At 43.6% G+C, this 17,740-nt stretch overlaps 1 protein-coding gene across 5 annotated transcripts in view; it reads right to left on the bottom strand.

The window, feature by feature from the left end:
• The window catches only part of LOC116943524 (protocadherin Fat 1-like), a 262,019-nt gene that overhangs the window by 80,972 nt on the left and 163,307 nt on the right, over window positions 1-17,740 (bottom strand). For all 5 annotated transcript variants that reach the window (XM_032956433.2, XM_032956428.2, XM_032956432.2 and 2 more), the window contains exons 6-8: window positions 12,198-12,512; window positions 4,892-5,102; window positions 1,879-2,018 (exon numbers count right to left, since the gene is read on the bottom strand). In XM_032956433.2, the coding sequence (XP_032812324.2) occupies window positions 1,879-2,018; window positions 4,892-5,102; window positions 12,198-12,512 (666 nt within the window). The remainder of the gene's footprint in view (window positions 1-1,878; window positions 2,019-4,891; window positions 5,103-12,197; window positions 12,513-17,740) is intronic.

Here is a 17,740-nt window from a genome sequence, read left to right as displayed (position 1 = left end):
TTTAATGCTGATAATTAGCAGAATTGTTCCCTGGAAAAATAAATAAAGGTTTATAACGAAAATGTTAAAATTATTTAGCATGGCCCTGCATGACAGTACACAACAAGATACATTTTAATTATTAACTTCAACTTGTAATTATATACAATTAGAGCAAATATGGCTGCCGATTTCTGAATTCAATGGAAAAATGATCCCCCATTTTAATGTTGCTTTATATATGTTAACTCAAGGGAGTATACCCAAGCTGTATCAAAAGGGTTCCTCCAGTAGTCTGTGATGCGCTTGCCACACAGGCTTGTGGCTCGAAGCGCATGGCCACCCTGGCTAATACTGTGGGTAAACTAACAACAACAAAAAACATCTGCATCACGACTGGAGTAAAAGACGTTCTTTTTTAAGAGAACAAGCCATGTGTGCCGGGCGCCACCATCCAAAATTTGCCGAGAAACATGTTTTTTCTTCCAACAAGCGACCTCGTTTGGTAAAAACCCATTGCCACGTTGCCGCTGCTGGTGGACTACACCCGTCTGTGACACGCGGTCCCTTCACGGCAGCCTTTGCGCTATAAGAGCGGCGTGAATCTTTATTCATTACGTTTACTCTGGGTGGTGCGCATACAAATATACGTAACATAACAAAATAAAAAAAAGCAAACGCAGAAAAGAGTTAGTTCCCTGTGAAAAGGCACAGTAAATCTGTATTACGAAAATTTATATAAATTAATGTAGACAATATGCATGCCTTCTCTTTAAGTGCCATAGCAAATCCATATTCGTTATTGCACGGTCATTTTCAGATAATCGCTGCCTATTATGAAATTTAATCTAAAACTAATTTGATTTTGCATGCTTTCAAAACTATTTCTGGCGAGGTAGCATGTTAAATCTGAATATGCTTTGAAAGTATTACAATTTATAGGCATGAATGACTTGCTGAGGGGACCTCATGCGTGGCATCACCGACCAACCTTTTGTTCAAATAGAAGTTGGTGGATTACGATTGAACAATGGAACTCGTCACGCATTAGTCTATCTCCATTCCAACGCTGACATTCCAACCCTTCGAGTGTATTTCTCTTCCCATCAAATTATACCGATGTTGGTTTAATCACTGGGAACATTGATTTTCTAAAATGTGATCTTTTGCATGAATTTTCACGTAAAAAAAAAATCTCCCACCGTTTTCTCTCGGTCACATGAACAGGTCTTATTGCAGCAGCGCGTATTGTTAACGAGAACATGTCGCTGTTACCACCACTTATTTTGAAATGACCTTGGCAGGGTACATTTTGTGTTATTTTTACAACTGTAAGTGAAGGGCGAGAAGACGGAGATGGGGCAGGGTGGGAGGTTGAGAACAGCCACAGACATAAACAAAAAAAGCACTGACGTTAAAATGTCCACGACAGTTGAGGTTGAAAGGAAAACCCTCACGGATGGTTCTTGCATTTATTAAGTTATTTAAGTAAATGTTCCATGAGTGCCAAGCACCTTTCAGTCAACGTGAAGCATGCGCATAAAACCATCGCATTTGCATATGTGTGAGAATGGCGATTGCTTTGAGTCACAAATGCTGAGCCATGTTATTACCGCTGACACATCCTATACCCAAACCTTCCATGCTGCCAAGCTCAAGGCCATCTCCCCCGCTCGATCTAATAGCTGAGCATGTGGACATAAGCACTGTGACATTTTCCCCGATTTAAGGAAGTTTCCTGCCGAGCCTTAAGACCCAATTCTCTCACATCCTTACTCAATCTAATAGCCCTCAATCTAACCCACCTAAAGACGCCCCCGTGCCCTTTATTCTATCGAACGGCCCCTTGCATTAATACCTTAGCCCTGCCCTGAACGACGCACACACACACACACACACCTGCGTCATTGCAGAGTTGGTCCCATCGGTCACCGTTACAGTCAGGTTGTAGAAGGACATTCGCTCAGCATCCAGGTTCTTGGCCAGCTCCAGTGCGCCGGTGTGTTTCTTAATGTGGAATTTGTTGTCCACATTGCCACCTGTTCAGACGAGATGACCGCAAGCAGTGAGCACGACGACCGTCGTGTGTGCCGATAGAAATTTATTCGCGATCGAGATTGGTTCTCCTCGACGCGTCATTGCACATCTGACCATACTAGCTCAGTTATAATACAAACGGAGAAGCAGCGTCAACAGCGAGTAGCACACTGCGCTATGGACCCAGCAACCTAAACTTGATTCCTGGCCATGAGCAACGTCAGTGGGGAGCGTTATAAAGGGGCACCACTTCACCAAGCCACACGCCAATCAGCGTGGTGAATGATGGTCAAACAACCCCCATAACTGACACGGTGTGGCAAGGCCTTCATCCAGTCGTTTGTTGATAAAGGGCTGCAAATAATGATAATAATAATTTATTGTTACTATTGATTTTAATATTACGTTACAAATTTGATCCAGGCACGATGGATAAAGAAATATATCACTTGTCAATGGTGTCTCATCGAATGACGTGCCTATTATAATGGTGTTTCATCGAATGACGTGCCTATTACAATGGTGTCTCATCGAATGACGTGCCTATTATAATGGTGTCTCATCGACTGACGTGCCTATCATAATGGTGTCTCATCGAATGAGGTGCCTATTATAATTGTCTCATCGAATGACGTGCCTATTATAATGGTGTCTCATCGAATGATGTGCCTATTATAATTGTCTCATCGAATGACGTGCCTATTATAATGGTGTCTCATCGAATGACGTGCCTATTATAATAGTGTCTCATCGAATGACGTGCCTATTATAATTGTCTCATCGAATGACGTGCCTATTATAATGGTGTCTCATCGAATGACGTGCCTATTATAATGGTGTCTCATCGAATGACGTGCCTATTATAATGGTGTCTCATCGAATGATGTGCCTATTATAATTGTCTCATCGAATGACGTGCCTATTATAATGGTGTCTCATCGAATGACGTGCCTATTATAATTGTCTCATCGAATGACGTGCTTATTATAATTGTCTCATCGAATGACGTGCCTATTATAATGGTGTCTCATCGAATGACGTGCCTATTATAATTGTCTCATCGAATGAGGTGCCTATTATAATGGTGTTTCATCGAATGACGTGCCTATTATAATGGTGTTTCATCGAATGACGTGCCTATTATAATGGTGTCTCATCGAATGACGTGCCTATTATAATGGTGTCTCATCGAATGACATGCCTATTATAATGGTGTTTCATCGAATGACGTGCCTATTATAAGCCAAATCTCCCGCAATCAAGTTGGATATGCGTGTGATGAATGATTCAAATGGATTAAAGGACATTATGTGATTGTTCCTCAGTGTGATTACAAAAAAGAACGTTAAGTTTTTTGTTATTTTACACCTACAACCACCAATTCGCACGCAGGAATGAACAAATGTTTGACCGGCTTGGTAATGCACACAACCACAATAGCTACATGAAGCCGACTTTCTTTTAACATGATTTCAGACACGCAATTTTTCGATTTTATCACTGCTTAAATTTAATATACAAGTGTATTCTAGAAGCGTTTATTCTTTTAGTATGTTTTCTTGCACATTTAATGTTATCACACTTTGTCTTGTGTTATTGTTTTTCATCATTTGCGGTTTTCGCACTAAAATTGAATGCTATTTTCACGCTGGCTCCGACTGCATCCTTCTGCTGTGGCTGTGGTGCTGATGGTTGGTAGTACTGGTGCTGATGGTGGTACTGCTGCTGATGGTGGTACTGCTGCTGATGGTGGTACTGCTGCTGATGGTGGTACTGCTGCTGATGGTGGTACTGGTGCTGATGGTGGTACTGCTGCTGATGGTGGTACAGCTGCTGATGGTGGTACTGGTGCTGATGGTGGTACTGCTGCTGATGGTGGTACTGGTGCTGATGGTGGTACTGCTGCTGATGGTGGTACTGGTGCTGATGGTGGTACTGCTGCTGATGGTGGTACTGGTGCTGATGGTGGTACTGCTGCTGATGGTGGTACTGGTGCTGATGGTGGTACTGCTGCTGATGGTGGTACAGCTGCTGATGGTGGTACTGGTGCTGATGGTGGTACTGCTGCTGATGGTGGTACTGCTGCTGATGGTGGTACTGGTGCTGATGGTGGTACTGCTGCTGATGGTGGTACAGCTGCTGATGGTGGTACTGGTGCTGATGGTGGTACTGCTGATGGTGGTACTGCTGCTGATGGTGGTACTGGTGCTGATGTTGGTACTGCTGCTGCCACTGGGTGCTGCCAAGGCCTCATGGCATGTGTGGACCATGGGGCATTGGCCATGACGACGCCCTTCCCTTGGATTTCCTCCAGGCAAAAAGCCTGCGTTCCAATTTATTACTTACTCTCAATTACACGGTTATAACAAATACAATTCAGAGAATGGGAAATGTTTGATATGTTATTAAAGCAAGATCATTCAGAGCACTCTGTCAATGCACTGCTAGATGAAGGCCTCCTCACACTGCATCAGTCATGATGGGGTTGTTTGACGGTGCTGCATCATTCTGGTCAGTGAAGATTGGGGTGCCGCAGTGGCGAGATGTTAACTACCTCACTACCTCGTGTATTTGATCCTGACCCTGATGCTTCTATATTTGGAGTTTGCATGTTCTCCTCGTAGTCGCCTGGATTTCTCCGGGTCCTCCGGTTTTTCCCTCCATTTGATAAGACACTTCGTTAAGCTATCATTTATGGCCAGGTTGCTTCTGAAAAAGAGCCATGTGGCTCAGTCGGGCCTTACCTGGTTTCTCCCCCTGGTAAAAATACACAGCAGTAGGAAACCACTCTTGACTTAGCAGATGGCAACTTTAGCGAATGAACTCGAATATTTTGGCAGGTGAATGAAGTGTGAGTAACGAGGCATTGCTTGACCTGTGATGTCGAACCAGCGGAGGACATTTGTGGGCTGCGTGGGCAGTACGAGCAGCATGAAGCCCACAGGCTCAATCTCGATGATGGACACCGTGTAGAGGCTCTCGGTAAACGCCACCGGTGTCTGCGGCGGGTCGGGCTTGGCTATCCAATCCACATCCAGCTTAGCCAAAGAGGACTTCAGAGGCCTTCCGTTGTCGACGACTTTGATCTGGAGATAGAAAGAAAACGAACATGATGAATAGGTGAAGGTGTATGCACTGGTTGTGCCTCTTTTCAAGGCATTCGTCTTCACTTTGTTTTTGATTGCAAGTTTTGATAAATAAATGCATTGCAAGAATCTTTTACTTGTGAAAATGTTACGAACAATTCCCGCCAATAATCCAGTCTCAGAGGAACAAGCAACGCTAGATGAATCTTGACTTAAAGCTTTCGTGACTGCAGGAATTCATATTCTTTGGGTCTTTTGGTAAAGTCACGTAGATAGGTACAAAGAAAATAACAAAAAACTACGACGTCGTAGATTTTTGTTATTTTCTTTTAACCTGTCGACGTGACTTTACCGAAAGACCCAAAGAACGCTAGATGAATATCGTAGATGCTAACGCTCGGCAGAACCAAGCCCATTGCAAGTAATTATCCTTGATTAAATACTTCATGCTCCAGAAATAACTGGCGTTTAATCTTTAGAGCCATTGGCGATTCAAGCCACTGCTGTTAGAACGATGAAACAAGCGTATATTTATTTATCTTATTATAGGAAAAGTTGCGTGGCCTGCCAACATTTAAGGGTAGGGTTCATAATTAATATAAGTTATAATCAAGATAGTTATGGTGTTACCACCTCAATGTCCATCAAATAAATGTTGGGGCACCCAATAGTTCCGCTACAGTAGAATCTCCTAGAGCTGCGGGTTGTAAATATGAAGTAAAAATTCATTGAAATTGCGTTGTTGAGTAAAATAAATAATGTAAGCTTTATTTCTGCACATTAGGTTTCAGGGATGCCAGAGGTTGGTTTATTGTTGACATTTTTCCCTGCACCCAGTTCAAACACCAAAACTTTTAGTAAAGACCCATAGCTGCGAACTCTCACAAGCCGCTGTTTGCACTGTAGCTCAGCTGAGTGAGGATGGATTGTCACAATTCCTGCCGTGCTTATAAAAAGTTAGGCAAGCAAGGGCAAAACACGGTCGCCTACATGAATTGTAAGGTGCAATTACTTCAGCTTGTGTTAAGGTAACAACTAACGCCTGGGATTATGTGACCCAGCGGTAAGTAGACCGTGCAGGTGTTCACATGAGATCACCTTCCTCACCTACATATACAAAGCGATTACATTACACAGAAAATCTAATAATCTAACATACCACGTGAATGTCTGAGAGAAAAACAACACCGTGAACGAACTTAATTTATCTACGTTATTTAGAAAGAATGCAGAGGGTCAGTGATTTTTAGAATAAAGATGTCAGCATCACCCAAACCCTGGATGTTTATTTTTATTTTCCAGAGTAACTTTGGGCAGCATTTTACTGCGGATTCAATGACCACCGTGCCGAACAACAGCACGCATGGACCAAACTGAATTTCAGCATTCTCCATTTACTGCGCTGAAACCAAAAGGAATGTATTCTTGCATAAATACCGCAGGCACACATCGCGACAACGCACCACGTATCTTGGGGGAGGGGATGGCAATAACGAGATGCCGAGTGCCACCTAACTCGACAAAATGTGCCGCCCTCTTGAGTGATGCAAAACGCTCCTGTGTTGGCTTGCGTGGGTGAAAAGCCGCAGCGGCAATGGCCGCACATTTGTTGCTTCACCTCAACTTTCGCTTTTTATTGTCATATGATTAAGTAAGAGAATCTGGGAAATAACAGGACAATCGCTGGGATCGAGGAAAATGGGCTTGAAGTCACACGGGAATTAAGCAACAACAGAGCCTGGCACATTCCCTGGGGCTCAGATTTTTGTCTTTGTTGTGGTAAAACAAACCCTGTTAATCTCAATTCATCCTACGATAATAAACAATTGACTGAACAAAGTACCAAAAACAAGACCGCAAAGGTTTTTGTGGCATCAGCCATCACCCAATATAACACTTAAAGCCCATTTCAATCTTTTCTGGTAGAATATTTCCAATACAACCCATAAACAATGCACTGGGGAACTCTTTTGGGAACATTTAATAATGGTACACGGCTACAAGTGAAGGGCATTTCAAAATCTCTGTTGTAGCCAAGACAAAGGTCTACACAAAAAGGTTAAAGTTGCCAGCGTAGCACAAAGCTTTGGTCAAACATAGAGACGACGAGACTGCAGTTCAAGTAGCTACACATCACAAGCCGTCACCACTCTTATTCAGTCTGCCCCACTTGACCCACTCCTGTGGCTCTGCAAACTGTGACGTTAGGCGTGTGAATTTGGCTTGGCGGTCACCGGTCCTGTGTGTTGTTCTTATCCACGCTCATAACCATGAGAACTGGTCTTGGCTGATTTGTGACGGCCTCCTCTGAGGACTGGCATAAAACCAGGATCAACCACAAAGATTCATTCATTTGACACGGCGTTTGCAAACACAAAATCAACCGTTGGTTTGCAAAAGAATGCGTAAAAAAAATCATTCCAATTATTTCCAACCTGCAGATAAGTTGTAGAAATAATTGGCTCATATTTACACCATTTTCTGTTCAGGTTTGAAATGTTAAAGCTCAGATAAATATTTTTTTTGGCAGTGCCTCTGTATTTTTTAAATTAAATAATAAACATAACACAACTTTTCTGAAGGTTATTATAAATGGTTATTGCCCTTTAATTTAAGTCTCGCTCAGGTGGAAGATAACGGAGGTAACTATAACAATTTGCCAGCCAAAGAAAACACTGTTTCTTAAAAACATTAAAATATGTATTATTCATCACAATTAACGCTTTAAGGAATTGTGAAACAATACAAATGAATCCATGGAAATCCCGATGTAATACAATTAATTCACCGTAAAAAAAGCAATTTAATGTATTAGTGTGTTAGAAAGTCAGTGTAGTCTGTGTTTGGATTGAACACCAGAATACATTAGAAACAGATGATGACCTCCTCCTGGCTGAGTTGTCAATTAAATTTATCTCTTTTCATTACTCAAGAACAAAAAACATCATTGATGCATCACATGACGAGCGCCCAGCAGATTAAAAAGCAGCACCCATAGAAACTAACAACTGGCAAAATCTTCTTGGTTCTTTCGGTAAAGTCACATAGAATGGAAATAAAATAATAAAACATATTAGGTTTAAAACATAATATTACGTTTTATTTTTGATGAATCCCTGCAGTCACGAAAGCTTTAAATCGAAACTGGCAAAATCTTCCTCGACAAGGTTTTTATAAAACACCCGATAAGTCAATTCACGATCAGAACGCCTGCTCTGCTTCAGCGAGCGTGGAGGGGGTATTCATCCCAGTCATGACAGAAACGAGTAAATAGGTCGCTATCTTGCCAAAGTATTGATCACATTTTTGTTCACAGCCACAGTATTTACACAACATCCATTGTTAAATCAATTACATAAATAAAGTGTTTGTGGAGTTCTTACTCTGAGCCATCCCGTCCCTTCAACGCCTAGTCTCTACCGACCCTCTCTGTGCCTAGCTCTCGTTCCCTTTTCCTTCTTGCTCCCCTTCGCTGGAACAAACTCCCACTGCAGCATACACAACAATCACCTTCACGAACCTGCTTCCGCTCCTCCCTTAACAACCCCTTCTCTTCTCCCTTGCTATCCTACTGCTGCTACTTCCGGCTCCCAGTTTCGACCAGGCCAATCCCAACCGCTATCACTACCCCTATCACTGTCACTACCCCTATTACTATCACTTCCCCTATCGCTATCACTACCCCAACCGCTATCACTACCCCTAATACTATCACTACCCCTATTACTGTCACTACCCCTATCACTGTCACTACCCCTACCGCTATCACTACCCCTATCACTATCACTACCCCTATCACTGTCACTACCCCTATCACTATCACTACCCCTATCACTATCACTTCCCCTACCCCTATCACTATTACTACCCCTATCACTATCACTACCCCTATCACTGTCACTACCCTTACCGCTATCACTACCCCTATTACTATCACTACCCCTATCACGATCACTACTCCTATCACTGTCACTACCCCTATCACTATCACTACCCCTATTACTATCACTTCCCCTATTACTGTCGCTACCCCTATTACTATCACTACCCCTATTACTATCACTACCCCTACCGCTATCACTACCCCAACCGCTATCACTACCCCTATTACTATCACTACCCCTATTACTGTCACTACCACTATCACTACCCCTATTACTGTCACTACCCCTACTGCTATTACTACCCCAACCGCTATCACTTCCCCTATCGCTATCACTACCCCTATTACTATCACTACCCCTATTACTGTCACTACCCCTATTACTATCACTACCCCTGTCACGATCACTACCCCTATCACTGTCACTACCCCTATCACTACCCCAACCCCCGTCACTACACCGACCCCACCCCTCCTTAACCAATTCCACCTGTGCTCCTTCCTGTCACCATAGCTAAACGATCACTTTCAATAACCCCACTCTCTGTTTGAACCACTTATCAAATGTACTATTTTAACATTGTTGTAAAGTGCCTTGGACTAAGGCGCTATTTAAATCAAAATAAGATAAGATAATGGCCCTGCACCAGTGGTAGACATTCCACTAACCTATGGCAGAAGTCAGTCAGTTCAAGATAAAAACCTGGGCCGTGATAATTTGCGACCACCGCTATTCAACGCATTGTTGCAATTCAGGGTTGTGATTTGATTTGAGAATTTATTTTATCTCAAATAATGTGCTGAATGTAGTGGGCCTATAGTGGTTGGAGTGGTCATGTGAACCCACTGTGCACAACATACACAAATGAAAAAAACCTACATTAATTCTTACACGTTACGTGACATACGCATCGTGGGGTTATTAATCGCAATTAATTCATGAATTAATGCATTCCTAAAGCCCCTTTGTCAATCCATTGCTAGACGAATGCCTCCACACGTTGCGTTAGTCATCGGGCTTGTTTGACCATACTTCACCACAATGGGGGGCCTAGGGCGGGTTCAGATAACACGCAGTACGGATGTTAGCTGTGCCTGGGAATCAAACCCGGGTCGTCTGGTTAATAGCTCAGTGCACAAATAACCACTGAGCTGCCACTTCAACGCTATTTTTAGTAACGTTACATGAATTACATTGAGCTCTGCTTCCCATTGTGCCAAAGCAATTAATCATTGCGCGTGTCTGTCCAGTTTTGTTTTAATTTATACGACTTTGGTTCTTAACCCATTGTTATAATGCACTGTTGCTTAAAATTAACCAGCAGTTCAATAAGATAGATGTGCATCTTACTATAGGTTAGTAAAGATAATTTAATCACTGCTGCTGAACAGAAATCAGATAGTAAACAATGAAGGTGTCAGCTCAGGCATATAATTTGGTTCAACTCTTAATTTGGCTAAATTCCAGCTCTCAGAATGTTATGCGATGAACAGCCCTCTCTCATATGGAGGGCAGGTGGGAAAGTGAAGCCCTCTACTCTGTGGGCAAGAGGTCACTTAAAGGGATCTCAGAAGTAGCTCTGTGACATCTGCTTCCGTGGATCATTCCCTAACAGAAAGGTTTCCCACTGCTTTGCGAGAGATCTGAGCGGATGCTTCTTTTGTGACATTATGCCGACAGTACAATGGGGATAAAACTGGTGCAAGATTACGAAACAGAAATCTCACCGCTAAATTTGGTTGTGAGAATTCCTCTTCATGAAAACCGGCGCGCCGAATGCCAGGTCACGTGTTGAATACATGAATTTGGCCACGTCGGGTAGTTGGAGGGTTCTACAACACAAAACTTGGCCAGATCACTACGTGGCCTAACCCAACTAAATAAATCGTGAAGCGACACACACACATATATACAGTGTGGGAAAAAAGTATTTGATCCCCTGCTGATTTTGTACGTTTGCCCACTGACAAAGAAATGATCAGTCTATAATTTTAAGGGTACGTTTATTTGAACAATGAGAGACAGAAAATCCAGAAAAACGCATGTCAAAAATGTTATCAATTGATTTGCATTTTAATGAGGGAAATAAGTGTTTGACCCCCTCTCAATCAGAAAGATTTCTGGCTCCAAGGTGTCTTTTATATAGGTAACGAGCTGAGATTAGGAGCACACTCTTAAAGGGAGTGCTCCTAATCTCAGCTTGTTACCTGTATAAAAGACACCTGTCCACAGAAGCAATCAATCAGATTCCAAACTCTCCACTATGGCCAAGACCAAAGAGCTCTTCAAGGATGTCAGGGACAAGATTGTAGACCTACACAAGGCTGGAATGGGCTACAAGACCATTGCCAAGCAGCTTGGTGAGAAGGTGACAACAGTTGGTGCGATTATTCGCAAATGGTGAAACACAAAAGAACTGTCAATCTCCCTCGGCCTGGGGCTCCATGCAAGATCTCACCTCGTGGAGTTGCAATGATCATGAGAACGGTGAGGAATCAGCCCAGAACTACACGGGAGGATCTTGTCAATGATCTCAAGGCAGCTGGGACCATAGTCACCAAGAAAACAATTGGTAACACACTACGCCGTGAAGGACTGAAATCCTGCAGCGCCCGCAAGGTCCTCCTGCTCAAGAAAGCACATATACATGCCCGTCTGAAGTTTGCCAATGAACATCTGAATGATTCAGAGGACAACTGGGTGAAAGTGTTGTGGTCAGATGTGTGCAAACCTTGTGGCCAACTACAAGAAACGTCTGACATCTGCGATTGCCAACAAGGGTTTTGCCACCAAGTACTAAGTCATGTTTTGCAGAGGGGTCAAATACTTACTCATTGTTTTTTTCGGTAAAGTCACGTATGTAGAAATACCACAACATTATATTAAAACAAATCAATCACGACGGTGGAAACGTTGTGACTTTACCGAAAAAAACAATGAGCAATTTATGCAGTCACGAAAGCTTGAATTCTTTGTGTCAAATACTTATTTCCCTCATTAAAATGCAAATCAATTTATAACATTTTTGACATGCGTTTTTCTGGATTTTGTTGTTGTTATTCTGTCTCTCACTGTTCAAATAAACCTACCATTAAAATTACAGACTGATCATTTCTTTGTCAGTGGGCAAACGTACAAAATCAGCAGGGGATCAAATACTTTTTTTCCCTCACTGTAAAACAACAACAACAACATAAATGCCACACGGTACCGTAAGGAAGTCGTTCGTCCCCACGGGGCACGGGTTCCTGGTGGAGATGACGCCATCCTTGGGGTCGATGAAGAACTTGCCGGCCTCGTTCCCCCCGTCGATGGAGTAGGAGAGTTCGGCGTTGGCGCCGTGGTCGGCGTCGCGGGCGTACACGCGGCAGACGGCCTCGCGCGCCACCGAGCGCTCCCGCGCCAACGCCTTCACCTGCACGCGCTTCTCCACGAACTGCGGGGCGTTGTCGTTCTCGTCGGAGACGCGCACCACCACGCGCGCCGTCGTCTGCAGCGGGGGCTCGCCGCCGTCCACGATGGACACCTGCGCGGCAAGCGGGCGCACGCACACACGGAAGGAACACGTACTGCGCACGTGAGCGGGTGCACGAAAAACGCACGCGGCTCTCCCGTACGGACAGCGAACAGAAAACGTCGACGTGCTTCCCCCCCCCCCTACCCCACGCTTGTTTGTATGTACGTATGTTTGTATGTATGTACGTATGTTTGTATGTATGTGCGTATGTTTGTATGTATGTACGTATGTTTGTATGTATGTACGTATGTTTGTTTGTATGTACGTATGTTTGTATGTATGTACGTATGTTTGTATGTATGTACGTATGTTTGTATGTATGTACGTATGTTTGTATGTATGTACGTATGTTTGTATGTACGTATGTTTGTTTGTATGTACGTATGTTTGTATGTATGTACGTATGTTTGTATGTATGTACGTATGTTTGTATGTATGTACGTATGTTTGTATGTATGTACGTATGTTTGTATGTATGTACGTATGTTTGTTTGTATGTACGTATGTTTGTATGTATGTACGTATGTTTGTATGTATGTACGTATGTTTGTATGCATGTGTAGTGGAGTATGAAGGTGTGTTGTGGAACTGCGCGATTGCATGATCACACGGACAGTGTGGGTTATCTGGGGTCAGCCTGTGGAGAAGGCGACAACAGTGTGGGTCTGTTAGGACAGCCAGGTGCAAAGGCCGGGATGATGAGGTAACGGTTGGGCCAATTAAGACAGAGGATCAGCAACGGCGGTGATTGGCTGTGGCTGTTGTCAAGGGCGAGGAGGCGTCGAGATGTCTGGAGAAAGGCAGGTGTTTGAGGATGCGAAGCGTGGGGAGGCACGCGGGCCATTAATTAGCGATAATGAGAATGGGGATAAATTGGGGGAGAGACACAGAGAGCGGGGAGTTGGAGTTGGGAGCTGGACGAGGAAGGCGTGGAGTTTGGAAACAGAGTTTGGAAACAGAGTTTGGAGACAGAGTTTGGAGACAGAGTTTGGAAACAGAGTTTGGAAACAGAGTTTGGAGACAGAGTTTGGAGACAGAGTGGGAAACGGAGTTGGAACAGAGTGTGAAGCAAGACGAAGTAGTTAGCAGTGGAGTGAGCGTAGCGATAGCGGAGTTGAAGACGCTGTGTGCGGAGTGTGCGAAGTCGCTGTGTGGGAAGACGCTGTGTGCGGAGTTGCTGAATGGGGAGTCGCTGAGTGCGAAGCAAGTGAAGTGATAGTGGGGAGACAAAGGTGGTGAGCGAGACGAGCGGAGCACGGCGAGCGAGCCGTGGTGACCAGGATACTGTGGAGTGTGGAGGACATGTTGAATGTTGTAAATAAAGCGGTGTTCGAAGAAAGACAGAAGTTGTCTGCGTAAAGTCGAACACTACATATGTATGTTTGTATGTACGTATGTTTGTATGTATGTACGTATATTTGTACGTACGTATGTATGTACGTATGTTTGTATGTACGTGTGTATGTACGTATGTTGAACTTCTTTGGCACCACCGTACATAGCCGACCGTGACAATCGGAGGTACAGTTCACCCACGACAGACTCACTGAGCTTCAACTCTTAGTCAGGAGGGGTCCTGCCAAGTTGTCGCAGCAGCCCTGGGGGGTGCATGTTGCTTTGGGTAATCTCAATTGAGTCATTTGTAGATATTGGGATGTTTGACCAATATATTTTTTTCATTAAGTAAATGCATCAATTAGTAATCATCATCGTCCTAGTAATTTGACAAGATGAATCCACCGCTGGATGAAGGCCTCCCCAAGCCATCACAAATATCTCACGGTACTGGGATATAACAATCCACATTGTGCCTGCGCATGAGAATATTTAATCGCTCCATCTCTACGTTGGGTGTTACGCTCAGGCCCCGTTCCCTCCTTTGGCTGCCATTCTGGCATCATTCTCAACCACTGTCCATCCACCGTTTGAAATACGTGTGTTTATTTACACGTGTTGTGTTACTCATTTGCGTATTCAATGTCAGACAAGCTCCGTGTTAGGGTGTTTGGCCCATTCCATTTCAAGATGTTTTGCCTGTGGGATGAAACAAAAGTAGCTGATGCAAACCACACATACGGTTGTAACATATTTTAATGTACACACAGATTGATAAATGAAGCCACTTTGCTATATTGCCAACTCCTGGCTACCTCAGTCTCAGAGGTTTGGGAGAATAACGAATACTATGAGATAAACCAGCCTTAACCTTTAAAGCACTTAATTAGTGGTGTTTTGCTACCCCACCAAGATAAGTACAAAGACATTTACTGAACCAGAGGTTATTGATCGATCTCTTATTGGTAAAGATCTTACGGAGTGTCATTTTATAGTTGTTCCCTGCCACATTGCTTTAGGTTTAAATGATGAATTCATGGTAATAAAATATTCCTTTATCCAGGAAAGGCTCACTGATTCACGAGGCTCTTTGTGAGCAGAAGACTGCATTCAGATATTTAGCTAATTTCTTTGCGTACATTCTGTACGTATTCAACTATATTCTGTACCTCCAGATAATAACCATCTCAGTCCTACACTTGGGTGTTTCAGCTCTTTGATGTGTTCTTCGGGTTATACTGCATGTGCGTTGCGTGTTGTAGAGCCACTGCCAGCACGTGGAGCGAAACGTCGGACATGGTGTCGAACAACAGCAAGTGGTGCGGCCCGAAAACGAATGGGGAAGCCCTGCAGCACAGCCGCTAAAACCTGCACAGTGAAACTTGGTGGCGGTCCGGACACTCGCACACAGGCACCACAATGTCCACGCAATGCACCAGCAACAATCTGTTCAGTTAGTTTCACCCACATAGCCCAACTTGTCCATGCACTCGTGAATTTGGGGGGTTCTTTGACCATACTTCACAACACTATACAACTCGTGGAATTGTTTACAAGTGGCCAAACATGATGAACTTTTGAAATAAAAACATTAACCTCCCTACCCCCCAAAAACACACACAAAATACAAAGGACAATGCCATCTGTAGACAGCCCTGATGGTTGGACAGGCTAAGGAGGTCTCGGAACTCCGTGCTGCGATATATGATCCGGTGGCACCTCTTGCGCTCAGGGATTAAAAATCCCCCCGAGGCTGGGAACGTGAACCGTCTCCGGCTCCTGCCCAGCGATGTTTCTTACCACTGTGGATTCTCGTGCCGAGTTCTCATTCCCAAGCAGCACGGGGACAGCATCACGCGCTTGTCGGTGAAAATCCAACATTAAAGCCACGCACGCACGTGTGTGCAGCATTCTTCGTGAAAACAATACCTAACCAAGCCGTATATAATTAATGCCAATTATTTTACAGATGTTACCTGGAAAGAGAATTTAGTAGGACGTTTGCTCAGAATTTTAAAAGTGCTTTCCTTTAAAACACTTTTTTTTAGTTTCAGCTGTGTAAATCCTGAAACCAAATATCTTGCATATCAAAATGAGTGGCACTACAAAGATAATATTTGTTCGACTATGTTTTAATTCATTTTGGAATGTATGCACATCTGCAGGCTGTACAGAACGATTGCTGGAAGCTGAACGAGCCGACATGCATGCACGCACGCCTACAAACCACAAACATAGAACACATTATAGGCGCACATTTACCCAGTGGAACCTTTATAATACCGTCTCTATGTACATAGCATTAAAAGGAAGAGGGGGCATGCTGACATGCAAACAATTTAACTTCAATGCTAACAGCAGCTCAGTTTACTTCACTGCCATTGTGAGATCACACGGGCATTTTAAAAAATTGGGTAGCGCCGTAACGGGCAGATCTCATCAGGTTACCGAACATAGCGCTCAAGTAGCATATTTCAAAGCGTTGTTAACGATCTCCGTGCGGTAACTTGACGATATAAGCAAAACACTTTTATCAAAGTAGTATTAAAGAGTCTAAAGCCTGTCTAAAGCAATGACGACCTACGTTTTAACACAAGGGATGACTGTGTTTGATTCATGTTGCCAGCCCAATAATTCTGTTGGGTCAAACATGAAAATTGCGTGTTACCCATAATGAAGATCTTGGACACAGTAGCCTATTTTTTGTAATCTCGCAAGTGACACTATTCAACTACAGCAAGGAAATCATTGTCATCATCAGTCTGAAATGTCAACATCGTGGTAGGATTGAGTAGGCTACAATAAGATGAGGTGAGAGATGAGGGCACGGGGTGGTCAGTCATGTGGGGCAAGTTGGTAAGCTTGCGATTTTGGGGCAAGTTCAGACTGATGATGATGCCACCAGTTTAATTTTCAGGCCAGTGCTGTGTACGCCCTGTGGTGCGTAGGGTTAGCTGCCACTAAGGGTCTTCTTAAGTTAGTTGACCGCAGGGCAATGGAATAGAGTAGTTGAGATACGATGTATGGCTCCTTAAGATTCTGAGGAATTTAAGCTTTAGTTGAATTGTGTCACTCGTTCAATAGAAAAACAAACTGCTGTGTTCTAACTGGCCGCCAGGAGTGTTCACGATTCACAATATTGGCTGCTAAAACCAACGGGTGAAGTGAAGAGTGTTCATATGTCCAGCCACCCTACTTACATTAAACCTGAATGTGTTTGTTAATATCATGTTGATGATTATTACTAACGGGAGAAGCAGATGGTGCCGCAGCACCTTTCCAGCTCCGGCCACGGCAACCGCTGTTCACCACGGACGCGTCTGCGCCACTCATTTATTTTGGAGCCCGGCACAGAGGGAAAGGTCTGCATCTGGACAGTGCCTAAACAACTTAAAGACGACACTGCCATGCGTCAGCGTCCGCTTTGTTGAAGTTCAGAAGCCCCGAAACCCTGGCGCCTCGACTGAGTTTGCATTCCCTCCATTCCTTTCCCTTACAGCCGAGCGTGCCCCCTCATTGTCACCGCTGCATGAACACATTGTTCGCACGGCTCCCGGGCCCTTCACGATCCGTTATAAATACAAGGCAGCGGGGGGGAGGGCAATGCTTACAAAAGCTTTGCATGTCTCTAAATTACTGATGCAGTAAATGTAAGTGACAACATCTAAAGCACGAGTAATGATTATATTTCTCGAGCTGTTGAGAGAACATTCGACTTTAATGGACATTTTTAACGACTGTAAAAGTTATATGTATTGTTTTATAATTCACATATCATAATTTCCATGAGACGTACTATATATATTCATCTGCATGCAGTTGTCTGTACCTTTTTAAGCCAAAAATGCACATCACCTAAAAACAGTGTTGATAATTTATCACTCATTTATGAATCCACTACT

Source organism: Petromyzon marinus, chromosome 18 (assembly GCF_048934315.1).
Source record: "Petromyzon marinus isolate PM22_M1 ecotype Great Lakes invasive population chromosome 18, UKy_Petmar_22M1.pri1.0, whole genome shotgun sequence".
Lineage (NCBI taxonomy): Eukaryota > Metazoa > Chordata > Hyperoartia > Petromyzontiformes > Petromyzontidae > Petromyzon > Petromyzon marinus.
Note: the sequence above shows the minus strand (reverse complement) of the source record. Positions and strands in the feature narration are given on the sequence as shown.